The sequence below is a fragment of the Pteropus medius genome, unplaced genomic scaffold (genome assembly GCF_902729225.1).
Source record: "Pteropus medius unplaced genomic scaffold, Ma_sr-lr_union100, whole genome shotgun sequence".
Classification (NCBI taxonomy): Eukaryota; Metazoa; Chordata; class Mammalia; order Chiroptera; family Pteropodidae; genus Pteropus; species Pteropus medius.
Window position 1 is genome coordinate 968,225 of NW_024344432.1, and position 15,775 is coordinate 983,999.

The window sequence follows — 15,775 nt, forward strand, 5'->3', positions numbered from 1 at the left end:
TTCTAGGAAGGCTGGTCAAAGAACTGACTCGGCTGGGAGGCGCATCCCTTCAACTCTTCAGCTTTTTCTCTGTATTATATAGCCTCTGATGGCTTGAAGGAGTATATGCAGCCACCTTGCACCACACTGTGACCTTGAGGGTGGAAGCCTGGCACCGCCGATGATGGAGAAGGGTCAGGAGAAGCCTGTGCCCCTGATGACGCTGCAGAGCCACTGCAACAATTCTGGACAGCCCGCAACTGGATTTGTCATACGATACAAAATTAACGTTTCTTGGATAGTGAATTAGACGTCTATTCTGTTTAAGCTGCTGCTACTTTTGGTATCCATTTCCTTCAGCTCAATACCATTCCTACCGGTTATGGGTTGAATTGCATCCCTAAGAAGGTATGTCGAAGTCCTAACTCCCGGTACCTGTGGATGTGGCCTTATTTGTAAACAGAAACTTGGCCGATAAAATCAGGTTAACATGAGATCATGTGGGATAAGGGTGGGCCCTTGATCCAATATGACTGGTATCCTAAGAAGAAAAGATATGGAGACACACGGAGAAGATGGCCATGTGACGACAGACACAGAGACCACAGTGATGCACCTACAGGGCAAGGAATGCCAAAGATTACCAGACACTAGAAAAAGAGGCAAGGAAGGATTCTCCCCGACAGATTTCAGAGGGAGAACGTCCTGCCAATACCTGAATTTGAGACTTCTAGCTAGCCTCGAGAACTGTGCAACAATAAATTTCTGTTGTTTTAAGCCACCTGGTTTGTGACACTTAGGTCTAAATAAACCACTTGGGTCTCAAAAAACCTGAAAAAGCATGGCCCAGAGGTTGTTGCATGTGCAAAAAAATCATTATGTGTTTTAGTATGCAGAAGGCTCAAAATGAACCAACACTGTGAATATGGATGCCAAGGAAGGTAATATAACCCAAAATAGACTTCACAGAAATTTACTACCTAGAAAAGCTGGCAGGGGCAAGTTTATTCTGCTCCGTATTAGTGCTAGTGAGACCACCTGAAGTGCTGCCTGCAGCTCTGGGCTTCTCACTATCAGGTCACAGACGCTAGGCTGGGGTCATTATTCTGAAAATAGAGCACTAGAGAAATGGTTGAAGACCTCAGAATATTGAGACTAGCAGGGGAAAGCTCAGGAAGACAGCTACCTTCAAAGAACCAAAAGGCTCTCATAAAACAGGCAGAGAGTAGGTGCTGAAGAAGTGCTAAGTGAAGGCAGGAAGAGAGGATCGGAGCAGTCCATTCAGCTGAATTAGGACCAATGAGCAAGCCACAGGACACAAATGTAAGTCAAATGTAAGACCTATCTAGCGAATGAAAAATGAGATAAACTTTAAAAGTATATTAAAAGAAGCAACCCAAATGGCCATCAATGAATGAACAGATAAACACAGGGTGGTATATCTATTCAATGGACTATTATTTGGCCATAAAAAGGAATGAAGTGTTGACATGTGCTACGACCTGGATGAACCTCAGAAACACTATGCTGGGTGAAAGGAGCCAGACACAAAAGCTCACATATTGTCTGATTCTCCATTTATATGAATTATCCAGAACGCGCAAATCCACAGAGACAGATGTAGATGAATGGTTTCCAGGGACTAGAAGAGGAAGGACGGGGAGTGATTGTTTAAGGGGCATGGGGATTCCTTTTGGAGTGATGAAAATGTTTTGAAACTAGATAGTGGTGGTGGTCGTACAACATTGTAAATGTACAAAATGCCACCGCACTATTCACCTGAAAATGGTTATTTTTATATTATATGACTTTCATCTCTAAAAAAAAAAGCATGAACATTTTTGAAAAAGAAGGCTAGCAACTGCTTTGTGGTAAGAGAAGCTGTATGTAGAATTTAGCAATCTCTGCATCAAAGAACAAGCACACTGAAATCACGACAGAGATCCCAAACACCCTTCGTGGTAGAGACCCACAGACTACTGGAGAGTAACCGATCACTAGATGTTTAAGACTTTCCATCATAGTTCTGAAGTTCTCCTCCTGCACAACTCATGATGGCTACCTTAAGAGAACACGATTATTTTCATGTTTTCATCTTATGCAGAAACAAGACACTCTCCCAGATAGCTTCACAAAATTCTCACTGTCCTTACCCTACTAATCAAATCAACAATTCATTCAGCCATAGCCACTTTGAAACTGTAACACATAACGATTTTAAGTTCATTATTTAACTTCTCCCCTAAAGGCCACAGTCCAGTATGGTACACGTGTTCCGTTATAAAAGATTTCAACAATTTTACAACTGAGGATAATGTGAGAAACACCAGAGGTATTCCAAATAGTACCAGAAGTCACTCTACTGCTTTCCTCCTAAGAGGCCTTCAAGACACTTCGTTGAATATACAAGTGAATAAAGGGCTGTAACACGGATCCCCGTGGGGGGGTCCAATTTTGCAAACAGTTTCTGCCACAGCCCAGGGAGTCACACTTAGATGTTTTCTCATCTCTACGTCAAGAATGGAAATGTTAGTGAGAAAAAGTTGAACTCGGTTAAAAATCTTGGTTCCGTAATGAAAACAAAACAGAACACTTTATTTTTGGTGAATTACGTAACACAGAAGCCCTTGTGTGTTCAGATCACAGCCACAAAGATTTGGTCACTGCGAGAGGTCAAAACCATGTCCTTGAAATAAGAAGATATTAAAATATTAGTCTCTAACTTGGGTAAGTCCTGTCTTCATCAGCAGTGTAGAAAAGGGCTCTATTCACTTAAGAAGTTACGCATACCTCGAAGTTTTTGCTCCTGTTTATTTGCACTTCCTATCCAGCAGAGAACATATTATTAATAATCGGCAATTTGTATACTATTAAATTTACAAACTTAAAAAAAAAAAAAAACTATGATAAAAAAAAATGAAAAAAAAAAAATATCTGAGAAGAGAGACATCTAAAACCCATCTTTCTTCTCATAACTCTGGCACCATGAGCCAGAAGAAGAGCCAGCTTTCGTACTCCAAGTCAATTCTGGAAAGTAGTCAAGCCAACTGCAACTCAGGACTAATTGAGTAGATTTATCTGTGAGAGGATGAGACTGGCACAGTAAGAGGCAAGTGCTGTACTACCAGATTTGAACAATGTACTTTAAGTCCCCGCTAGTCAAGCATTAGAAAAGCGTGGTGTTTTTGCCCAAACGGATATTTACAAATGCCTATTTTTGCCCAAAGATACCAATTTTATATAAGCTAAGAAATGTTGAACTAGCTTTATAAATAAGAAGATGTCCCGTTCATTGATATGTTCCTAGCAACTAGCAAAGTGCCTAAGATACGGGTGTTCAATAAATAATGCTTACATGAGCACTATATGATTGAGACACAGCATCCCAGAACTTATGAATCATCTAAGCAGAACTCTGCAAAATTAACACCTTGGAAAAAACCCTATGGTGATTATAATGGCCCTGTCCACACACCACTGATTCTGGAACTTCTTTGGAATCACAGCGGGTCCCTGAATAATGTTGTTTTGTTACAACATCGATGAGTTTCCGTAGGACCCTAATTCTTCTTTTTATTAACCTACGGTAAAACTGGTTTCGTTACATGCTTTGCTTAAAGCTGCAGAGCCTACTGGCGATGTTAAGTGAGGACTTGCTGTATCTCTGGAAAGATGCAGCTTTTTCCTCCTACTAGGAAAGCCTAGGAACCTCATAAATATAATTAAGAAATTCCCCACTCATCACCAGCAACCCCAAGTGGACTGCAGAAGAATGGGCTCAGCCCCACTGTCAAGGTCCCTGTGAGGAGCAGCTAATAAAGGCAGTATCAGCAACCAGGATGCTGTGAACCTCCGGTTATTCCAGAGGGTCATGTTCTGAGCAGCAACATGACCTGAGGAACTAAGCTATGAAAGCTTCTCTCTCGAAAGAGTAGCTGATAACCTTGATTAAATGCCTGCCCACAATGCCACCATTTTGAGGACAAGGATATGAAGGGGGGAAAAAAAATTATTTCAAAATGCCTGTGTTGGTTCGTTCACTTAAAAAAGGATAATAAATGATCAAAGATAACCTGATGCATTAAGCCACTACCAGTAACATCGTCAGTGTTTACTGGAAGGTTACGGATCTACTAGCTATACGTTTTCCTTTTCCTTTCTCTCACCAAGAAGGCAATCATAAAACTGGCTGACTTTCTAAGAAGTAATTCAATTTTCATTGAACTTCACTTGATGAGGTAGATGTTAAAGGCTCAAAGGCAGCATGGATTCTTGAAGCAAGGTAATTCCCCTGGAGCCTACAACTGGATTGATGAGTCACACTAAACAGATATACTTTTGTTCTCTTTCTGCACCTGCTGATGCAAGTCCTGCGATTAGACTGACGTAAAAAAAAATTTGCTATGACAGCTAATTCTCGCTTTGAGCTCTGTATTTTTAAAAAAAATCTACATTCTACTCTGTTAATTATCAATGATCTACAAAATCAGATCTACAAGGGACATTTACATGTATCAAATTAGTTAAACGTAATGAATAATAATGTCCGAATGCCGCAGAGGTGGTGATAAAACCGGTCCACTCGTCAACTACCGGTTACAGTGTAAGTGGGGATAACCCATTAAGAAAGCAATTTGGTATGAATCATGACCATATTGTATTTATGCACTTTGATGTGTACTGTCGGTAAGACTTTATTCTAAAGAAGTATTTCAAGTAACAAAAAAGAATTTAAGCGAGAAAATATTCATCACGGTTTTCCGGTAAAGAGATAGTGAAAGCCTAAAATGCCCAATGAGAGGATGGTTAAATTTGCATTTAAAACTTTTGCTACTGAAAATTAAGTAGCAACTTAGATAGATGCTTGACAAAAAATAAGCACTGTGACTGAAACCATGTAAAACATACAAACGGCTATGCGAAAGAAAAAGAGAAGACACGACAATGGCGGTGGTAGCTGTTTGCAGTTTCTGACTTCTTGCTAAATTCTGTGATGATATGTTATCTTAAATATTTTCCTAAAACTAGCCTGTGTATCAAGCCTTTTCTGTGGAAAGATCTGAAGTCAAAACCTATAGAACACTGCCTCTGTGTTTAAAAAAAAAAAATAAGTAAATAATTACTGGGTTTCCTATTCTCTCTTCTCACCAAAATCCTTACAGATCCTCGGGCCAGATCGATTTGGAAAAGTGAGGCACACTACAGTCCCGTTTGGTGAGGCGGACTGCACGTTATCATTGTGCGGGTTCTGAGACAATCTGCAGTAAGCCTGTTTGACTTTGGCTAGCCTGAGTTTGCTCGATGCACTCGATCACGAAACCCTCTTTGGACGGAAGACCTTCAAGCAGTCCTCTCCCCGCAGTTTGCGAAATGGTGCTTGGGCTGATGATGCTCAAAGGAGGCAACAGAGGGAAGGCAACTAAATTATCAGGGAGATGTTTCCAGACTGTGTGCTCCCCAGCTGGGAGGCACTAATGACAGTCTGCTGTATCCCTCAGGTGTATGTATTACGGTAGAGAAAAAGCTCGAGAACTACTGATCTATGCTGCTACTTAGAAATAATGAACTCCTATATAAAAAAATAAACCTTTAGAGTATTGGTTTGGGAGGCTTTCTGGCCTTTACAAAAGGGGTTCTTATCTGGTCCAAAGATAACAGCAATTTTTACAAGGGAATGGTATCTCTTTTCTGTAATTATGAAGTGGTAGCCAAAGAAATCTGAGTAACCCATATGAGAACTTGTCAGTTTTCTTTTTTAGATATAAATATAGTATTGTTCATGACGTGAAAAAAGTAAAGCATATCTTTTTGAAGTTTGGATATCTTTTTTAAATGGGGGGTGGGGGTGGGTAGTAAGGTGTCACCACAGAGCAAATACCAAGTATCTACTTTGCAAAGCTAAGGAACGGGCAAGCGAAGACCCTCGGCCCCTTCTACACAGCTCTTTAGCGTTATGTGACCGTTACCTCTGGTCGAAGTGTAGCTTTCATGCAGACTTGGCAAAGAGGTCCATTTCGGGAGAACTGAAGTGGGAGGTGCCGAGTTCGATTTCTACATGTTGGCTCCTCACAAATCAACCAGCCCTGGAGATGAGAAAGAGAACACTTCAGTCCTCTCGCCACCCTCAATACAAATAAAGACCCCTTTCGTTATCGAGATAGACTCAATTCATCCGCACCTTCTTTAGAGATTCTGAAATAGCTACATACCTTTATTTCCTGATATGTTAATTTGACCTATGCCGAAACTTAAAAGTTAGGCAACTCATCAAGTTAAAAAAAAAATAATGAAAGATTACATGAGATATTACTCTGTTTTCTCAAAATACCACCCCATCCTGCATACCAAAAACAAAACAAAACAAAACAAAACAAAACAAAACCCTCAATAAGAACTCATATGATTACACGCACAGTCTAAACCGAGAGGTTTTAGTACAGGCTGTCACCAAAGTAAAGAGTACGCCACGTAGAAATGAATGAATTTCTCAACAGCTGAGCAGCTATTGGTTAATTGCTGTGATCGGTTTCTTTCTCTACGAAATGCGCATAATAGTACTTGCTTTGCAGGGCTGTGGTAGGGAGGTAATATGTTTAGAGTGCTTAGAACTATACTCGGCATAAGACAAACACATATAAATGTAAGCAACTTTGTCATGTAAAATTAAAACATTCTTTTACACATTTTCTATGGAGGCATAAAACTGGCTGCCATGTTCTGAAGGACAATGTCAGCTGACCACCCTTTTCCAGTGGTTTCAAATAGCCACTGTCCATTCTTCTGGCCTTTAGAACGGGGATCCCCAACTCCCGGTCCATGGCCTGTTAGGAACAGGGCCTGACAGCAGGAGGTGAGCCGTGGGTGAGCAAGTGAAGCTTCGTGTGTGTTTGCAGCCGCTCCCCAGCACTGGCATCACCGCCTCAGCTCCACCTCAGATCATCAGATGTTAGATTCTCATAGGAGCACCGGTCCCTGGTGCCAAAAAGGTTGGGGACCGCTGCTTTAGAAGCCTCTTTGCACTCTGCTCCTTCCGCTACTCTCCCTTGCTGCTCTTGTGTGAATTTTCTCATAGAGGCGTGATAACAATATGCCTGTTATCTCAAATCAGTGTTATGTTTGTTATAAAACAAATCTGTTAAACAAGGAAGATAAGACTTCATGAACGGGGTTGAGCAAAGCTCAGGTGTTCGTATGAAGGTGCCAGGCTCTGAGCGCGTTAGTGCTACGTGTATTAGGCATAATAAGCCTAAAGCAAACTAGGGGGAAGCACTGGGGTAGAAAGGTGAACGAGGCAAGTTCCCCTGTTTCCTGGAGTTCCCACTCAGGGAGCCACAAGCAGGGACTAGACTGTCTTTGTGTCTACGGGCATTTGGAGAGGCGGAACTTCTGGACTGGTCTTGAAGAGTAAGTCGAGAGGTTTGGTAGGTAGAGAAGGCAGGGGAGATAACTCAGGCAGACAGAACAACAATGGGCAAAAGAATGCAGGCCAGAGAGCGCTAGGTAAGAAATGATTAAGAAGGGATGAAGGACATGTTTCCGTTCCGTTTCTAGACTGAGCAACCTGTTGGTCTTTTTTCTCCCTAAAGAGCAGTATATGTACAATCGTTGCTTAGTTACATTGGGGACCTTCGTCTGCCACCTTAACGTGGCCACGTGGCGTTAGTCCAAAACTGCGGGATGTCCCCACTCACTGCTGTGCGGAGTGACCTCATTCCTCAGAATAGGCTCTTCTTGGAAGCAGCTACAACCAAATTCAAGGGAAAGCACCCAAACTCAGTTCTTCCAGACCCACTTATGACTTTCGCACCCAGAGAAAGTACACTGTAGAATTTCTGACTAGAAGAAAATATGCTCTCTTTCAAAGAATATAAAATGCGTCTAGTCAGTGCAGTCACGGTAAGCTTCACTTCCACCTTCGGTCAATAGGCTGAACTATTTCACTATTTAATTTGAACTTTTCAGGGACAGGGTTCTCAAGGAGTCCTTATGAAATCTTTAATATATGCCCAGAATTATATTAAACATTGTGGGGACTAGGTAAAGGCCCCCCCCCTCCAAGCACAGAGTTTCAGGAAATTACAATCTAAATGGGAAAACAAGGTCCACACACAGAGACTAAAAGCGAGGCAGTATGGTTTGGCTTTGAGAACCAAGTTGTATGGTGCCAACTATAAGTGCCCAACGACACAGAGAAGGGATGGAGTCACGTGGATCCTACCTCTCTCAGACAAAGAACCACTACCACAGCAAAAGACCACGAACTAGAATAAAGAATCGGTGGTGCTGAGTCACCGGCAACTGTTTGTTCCAATTGCTAGGGCCTATTACCATTTTCTTGATTTAAGGACACATTTTTATTCACATTTTAACATTTCTGAAACTCAGATGCATTTACAATCGACATGTACATTTAATGACGTATTTATGTTTCCTTCAAAAAAGCTGTTAAGAGTGCAGCTCACGATCGATGGCCCCTCGGAAGTAAAGAAACAAGATACTTTGCTTTAGCCTGTTCTAGGCATAGGGGATACTGAAGGGGACAGTGGAGCAGACAGCAGCAGAGGGCATTCAATTGTAAATGCAGCCTATAAATATTAAAGGTGAGACTAGTTATTTCTGGAAGCAACCATTTAGGCATATTAATAAAGGCAACAGTAGAATTCAAGCAACCCACGTGTGAAAAGTACAGGACGAGATGACATATTCGTTTGGGCCTGTTACATTATATATGCTATCTGAGGCTTTACACGCTTTGGAATATGTATCAGTTAACACTGCCAACCACGGTTATAATTATTCATTTCTAAACATAATTTTAAAAAGCAAGCAGACAGGTAACAACTATCGTGTTTTGAGACAATACGTTATTAAGCACTAAAATACAACCTGAAAGTTAAAACTATATATTTTTTTATTTTTAAAATATGATGCTCAATAAACTGAAGTTCTTTTCAGATGTTTTCGAAACTTGATTTCATCAATTTTCTACAACTTCATGACTCACACTAGGTGAGCTGCCAACCAGGGAGATGCTAAATTGTCACCTCACCTGTTTCTAAAGCAAATATCTAACTCTATCTCTGACAGAGTTACTAACTAAATGTCCTTTCAAATCATATAGAAAACAGATAATATAATTTGTCTAGACTTCCTACCAGTTATAATTAACATTAAAGAGGTCTTTTCTTCTTTGTCACCTCTCTATTCAGTACTTATTTGGGTTTGTTTGTACTTACTATCTGTTAATCTCCCTTTACAAATGACAACAATAACTAGTGTTATTATGCATGGAAATTAAACATGCTGATAACTGTGTGAAGGGAACTGGGGCTGAAAAAGATATTAGAAGCCTGTAACTCTTTATGCCTCTTGTTTTATTTTGATAATTAAGCTTCTGGTTACGGTGTATTTTAAACAAAACTCTTCTATGGGGGAAACGGACCCTAATCATATTCAATATATGCTTTGCTTCCATCCGATTTTGTTAGTACATTTTGGTTAACCCTTTGTTCCCCAACAAATAACTGACTGTGCTAAATCTACCTTTCAAAGAACATTTGTACTGTTAAAAATAAATATGCCAGGTCTTGGAAAATATTCCACGATGGGGTAAATCTTATACTGCAAGATCTCGCACTGAATTTTATTTCTCATGGGTGATAAAAACAAAGCAAATGAAAACGCTAGCATTGTACCCATTCGCTTTGAATTATCATTCATAAGGACAAAACTAGTTCTCATTTCCCATGTTGGGAAATAATGTCCGGCCCAAAGTTACGTGGCCAAGTCAATATAAGAAAAAAAGTAATGAAGTGTAGTTCTTTGGAGGTCCGATCTATGAAAAGGTTTGGGTTTTAATAAAAACCTCCAGAACCACTCTAAGAATGTCTACCATCCAAATATGTCATTTTATTATGCAATGCTACACCTCAATGCCAAATTGCCATAACCAACAGACATAAGGTCATCAAGGTTTCAGATGGCTACCATAACCATGTTTATAAGCAGAGGGTTCAAAAGAGGTGAAGCCAGCCCATCCAACAGCAAAACAAACCTTTTCAAAAACATGCAAAGATCTATCTATCACCTGTTGTTTTAGTCTCAGCGTCAATAATTCCTTGCGATCATTGTGTACAAAGCTGTGTTAAATGCTGATTGGTTCTGATTGGTAAATTATATTTCTGAGGCCTCAACTAAAACGGTTTCCGTCTGCACATGCTAAAAAGAGATCGATTTCCACATGTATGTAACTGAGGTGTTCCTGGTAGTTGCCCTTAAACACGAACTGTTATTAATTGTGTACACTTGTATTTTTAGAAGGCTGCATGCACAGAAATCATCCAGACCTGGAAATGAGGTGCATAGGACGCACTCAAAAAAATATCTTTTGAACACAGTAGCCCCCCTTTATCCACGGTTTTGCTTTCTGTAGTTTGTTACCTGCGATCAACCGCAGTCTGAAAATGTTAAATGGAAAGTTCCTGAAATAAACAATGCACAAGTTTTAAATTACATGCTGTTCTGAGTAGCATGATGAAATCTTGCACAGTCCTGCTGCATCCTGCCCAGGACGTGAATCGTCCCTCCGTCCAGCATCTGTGGCTCGTAGAAGCTCTCCGCCCGCCAGTCAGTCGCTTAGTAGCCACCTCGGTTATCCAGTGACTGCTGCAGTTTTGCAGTGCTTCTGTTCGCGTCACCCTTACTTTACTTAACAATGCCACATTGACAAAACTTTTATTACAATATATTGTTATAACTGTTCCATTTTATTATTAGTTACTGTTGTTAATCTCTTACGGTGCCTAACTGATAAATTAAACTTTATCGCAGGTATGTACGTATAAGAAAAAACATAGCATAATAGGGTTTGGTACCATCTACAATTTCGGGTATCACTTGGGGTCTTGGAATATGTCCCCCATGGATAAGGGGGGACTCCTGTAAATGAATGAATACAAACGATAAAATAAAAGCACACAGGAGCAAATTTATGGAAGATCATAAGAAAAGGGTCTAAAACTTGCAGGAGAAACAAAAATTCACAGTACTTGTCATACACTTGAATCAAATATGTGGTGGGTCCGTCGTCTTCCATTTCCAGTCAGTCACCAAGTCTGTCCACTGGCCTTATCGCCAACCTCACCAAAGCCCAGGCCTCGGAGTCGATCTACTGCAACAGCCCCCGACCTGGTTTCCCTGACTCCATTCTCCCCCACATCCAATGCAAAGACTGGCCAGGTGTAGCTTCCTGAGGCCTCTCTACTCCCATCCCCCAACTGTACGCCTTCCATAGAGGATTAGGAACGCATGCTTTTGTCTGACTTTCCGGTCTTTACAGCCTCATCCCATTCTTCCTTTCTCATCGTTTTCTTTCACAAACTCTTTGCCCCATCAGATTGATTTTCTCACTCTGCTCACCGTATTTTGCCTATCGCCACCTCCTCGTCTTCGCTCATGCTGTAGAACCTCTGACTAAAACGCCCACTTCTTGAGCATCACTTCCATTCCTCTCCTGTGAAATTTTCCCACCCCCAGGGACTTCTCCCTGTATCCCAGCTGCCACTGAGCACACACTGCTTTGCACCGTCCCTGAACCATCTTATTTTACCTCCCTAACCGGATGGTCAGGACCCCAGGGTCAACCTGCTTTGGAACTGGTAGTCTCCTCCCCAGTCTCTAGCACAAAGGTCCCACACTCAATAAAGAAAACAGAATTGAGGTTATGAAAAAACACACTCGAGTGTGGTTTCTTCTCTCCCTATTAATGGGTAATTTTCTGTAAGTCACCGGACTTCTCTCTGAGCCTCAGTCTCCTCGTCTATAAAACAGGAAGTGGAAGTAATAGCATCTATCCAGTTAGAGCTATTAAAAGGATCAAATAAGAAAGTCCACACGAAGTTTAGTAAATGTAAAATATGATTATCCTACGTGTACCTCTAGTACTGGGGAACACCCGTGCTGGGCTACAGGTGAGAATGCACTATTAAAAATATACTGCTCAAACCCAGAAAGAGCCTGGTCCGTTTCTACCTGGTGTTAACTCCCAAATGGAGAATCACGATGATGAATAACAGGTAAGAATAGGTGGCGGCGCATCTAAATCTGATTACAAAATAATACAACTATGTAGTTAATATAAATGAAACATCCATGTTTTTCCTGATTTAAAAAAAAAAAAACTATACTGGATTTGAAGTTACAGATGGCAGAATAGACAGTGAGGGAAGAGGAGGTGGTCTCTGCTTTATTTGGGGATTCACGGAGATTTTCAAGAGACAACACAACGCAGTAATGCAGTGACGTATGATTGCGTTTAAATTGTAATGGCTCTCCAGGAGTGTGGTGACAGGGTCGCAGGGCCTGGTCTGCTAGCATACGTGCTCTTACAGAGTTCATCGTATCATTACTATTATTCTATAATGGCTTTAACTAATGGCTCCTCTCCCCAAACTAGATGTACTTTGAGAACGCCAGACGCCCTTTTCACGTCAAACCATTTACAAATGTTCTGAGGTTCCCTTGCAAGTCACAGTTTTCTGTCACAGAATTATCCCCAGCATAAAATGGGTCTTCTTATAGATAGTGCACAGTGCACAGTATGGGCCCGCAGCTGCCTTTGAAGAATGACATGTTGTGATTTCGGATTTCCAGAAATATCAAAAAACAAATTGCTTTCTGACCCACATTTGCACCCAAAACTGGGAGAAATTTTTCCTAAGATCTCCAGGGGAGTTTTAACAAGAACATAATTTTACTTTTAAAGTTAAATCTTCCACACTGCAGCATGCTGGCATGTCAAAGAGTGATTATTAAGTCTCAGAGAGGTGCCAGGGTAGGAGATGAAAGAGCAAGTCAGGAAAAATACATAAACTATTCACCAAAGTTAATACGAAAATATTTTTAACAAAATTATAAAAAAAAAAAAAATGTGGAAAGTGCCCTGTCGGTCAATGTAAGAATTTTAAATATTATTAAAATTGATTTTCAAAGTAAGAAATCTCTTTAAATGAACAGTCACATGTCATTTCATCCAAGTTATTTGAAACTTATTGATCTTATCATTTGTGCAAGGACCAGACTCCGCCATCAGTTTGCTGAAAGGATAATGGAGCACTCCCAAACTGTTATGATAGGTTAGATGCAAACAGTGGTCCTCATTTAAACACATAGAACAGCACTACAAGTGGACAAACTCCAACCTCGGCAATTGTGTATTACGTGATAAATTAGCAAGTTGCTCTGCTCTGCCTCACATCAAATCCATAGCCTTGTTATTTTAATTTACAATCAGAGGTTGAGTATCAGAAGATGTACCTGAGGGACATTAAAGAGCCCCATGCAAGCCATCTTCTGCTATACTGTGAGAAGAGAAAGCCAACAATTACCAGCAATTTTATTTTACCACTGTAGGACAATACTAGAACAGTTAAAATTGTCTCCATGTAAGCAACTGGGGGAAATATACTTAAAATGACTTCGTATGGAAAATTACGTTGGGGCAGGGGGAGTTCAATGGCGAACATGTATCTTTCTGTATGGGCAGCTAAAAATCTCTTAGTATATTCAAGCCTATTCTATAAAATACTCTCCCTATTCATCCAACTCAAAAGCAAGCTACATTCTTAGGCTATAATAGGTCACAACTAAGTACACAGTACCTTGCTTCAGGAATAATTTTGCTTTGTCTGTCAACTGTCAACAAAGCACAAAGAGCTCATGCAACCCAGCCATGTACTGTGGATGTTAGAGCTCTAACAAAATACAAATAATAAGAATACAAGATTTGTGAGCTGCCCTGCTTTCACTTTATAGGAGAAACTGAAAGCATTTTCCTCTCCACATTCCATTAATCTCTATTGTATTACAAATCTTTTTATAAAAGTCTTTTTTTCCTATGTGAAGCTACAAGTGACTTGGGGATGTAATATTCCAACCGCGATGAATGTCCGACTTCCCAACATGAATGGTTATAAATAGATGTGCCAGTTAAGGCATATAGTCGTTTCAACAAGGAAAAGGAAGAAAGAATCAAATGGAATGAGATGGTAAAATGGCTACTCTGGTGCTTATATAAATATTTTAGTGACGAAGCCTCGAAGAAAAATTGTTCATTACTTCCACCACCGCTCCTGCCTTTTAAGTCTTCTCACTCTTGAAAAAACATCACCTTCGCTACACAGACATGCTAAAAAATAAACTTCAAAAGTAAACTCAAGGTTTAGTTTCATCGATATGTACCCAGGAGAAAAAAGACTGGAAGGAAATACTCTAAAATGCCATCGCTGGGTACCTCTAGGTGGTTTTTTCTGTTTCTGTATTTTCTAAATTTTCCACAACAAGTGGATATTGTTTTTATAATGAGAAAACTTATTAATGAGGGAAGAGACCGTTTTGACAAGAGCTTTCAATATAATTGAAGCACTGATACCTCGGAAAAATATCTTGAGCTAGATTATGTATTTGGTTGTGACCAAGATGAATTTTCAGCGAACATATTTAAGAAAAAAAAAAAGGCATATAAAAAGTTTTTTCTTTAAAACATTTTATACTAGGTCAGAAATTTCAAAAATAGGTCAATTTTAGCACATAAGCAGTTCTCAAGTAGAAAGTGACATGTATTAGAGTAATTTATTAAATTAAGCCACTCACTGAAATCCACACAGCCTTCTATGGAATATGATTTGAACACTTTTCTTTACGATGCTGGATCTCTGAAAGTAGGTAATAAATCGGTTTTAAAGAAAGGTGCTTTGTTCCCCATGCCCCTTTCCTTGCTTTTATTCAGTGTACACATGGATCAGCTCATGTCCAGGGTAGGAATCAAATTTTTAAAAAATTCGAGCAGGAGGACATGCTAGAACCTCACTGCGAGCAGAGTCTCTTTTCTTTGCTCAAGTCCAGCTAAAAGTAATTTTTATCGTTTGTTTGCAGGCTAGAATTTATTGGTATGGTTTAATGTGCTATGCCTTTGGGTACCGAACAACAAATGTTAAAACTGAACTATATATGCAATTGCCTCAAAGGGTATCTTAAAATCAGAATGGAGTTCAAACCATCACCAGGCAATGTTTGTTCATTTAAGTTTAATTATTTTCTCCTTGAGAATGGTACTAATGAAACTGAATATCTTTCATGGTTTCGAAGGGCTGTTTGAATAGTCTGTAAACAGAACTAAGGGTAGACAAGAGATCTAGCTGAGCCAGGGGGTTGCTAGGTGATACAGAATGTAAACTCACAAACTTGTTAAGGTTTGCTTTGCTTTCATGCCACTTTCACACACTCTCAAAAGTTTTGAGAATTGATTTTTCAGGTGGCCATTAAAAAAAGAAGAGATGCCCCTCCCTCTGAAATTCATTCCCCCCAGATGCTCTGCCAGATTCAGAAGAGAAGAAATCCATCTGACCTTTGGCTGTAACCTGGGAGACTTTGGTTTTACACAAACATAGGATCATGTATTTTATGAATGCCTATAATTAAAAAAACAAATCCACGAAGGTGAATTTTTGAATTTCGAAAAGACATTTCTAGTCTTTTCTTATTCAACTTGGAATAAAATTAAGATTTCCTTCCAGAAAAAAAAAAAAAATGTGATCACAGCTTAGAGGATCTGGGACACAAAAACCAAAACCCCATGGCAAATACCTTCACACAGATTATCTTGGTGACAAGCATTTCGGTTTAGCCACCCGCGACTCTCTCCTGGCCTACACCAACTCCGACTGCCTGTGAGGCTTCTCCCTTCCGCCCCCTCCCCCAAGCTCTTTTTTAAGTAGCTGATCAGAGATTGTCCAGTAAG

General features: G+C 40.1%; 1 protein-coding gene across 1 annotated transcript in view; it reads right to left on the reverse strand.

The window, feature by feature from the left end:
* The window catches only part of POLA1 (DNA polymerase alpha 1, catalytic subunit), a 280,205-nt gene that overhangs the window by 97,292 nt on the left and 167,138 nt on the right, over positions 1–15,775 (reverse strand). The window contains exon 35 of the mRNA XM_039872470.1: positions 5,946–6,062. Within this exon, the coding sequence (XP_039728404.1) occupies positions 5,946–6,062 (117 nt within the window). The remainder of the gene's footprint in view (positions 1–5,945; positions 6,063–15,775) is intronic.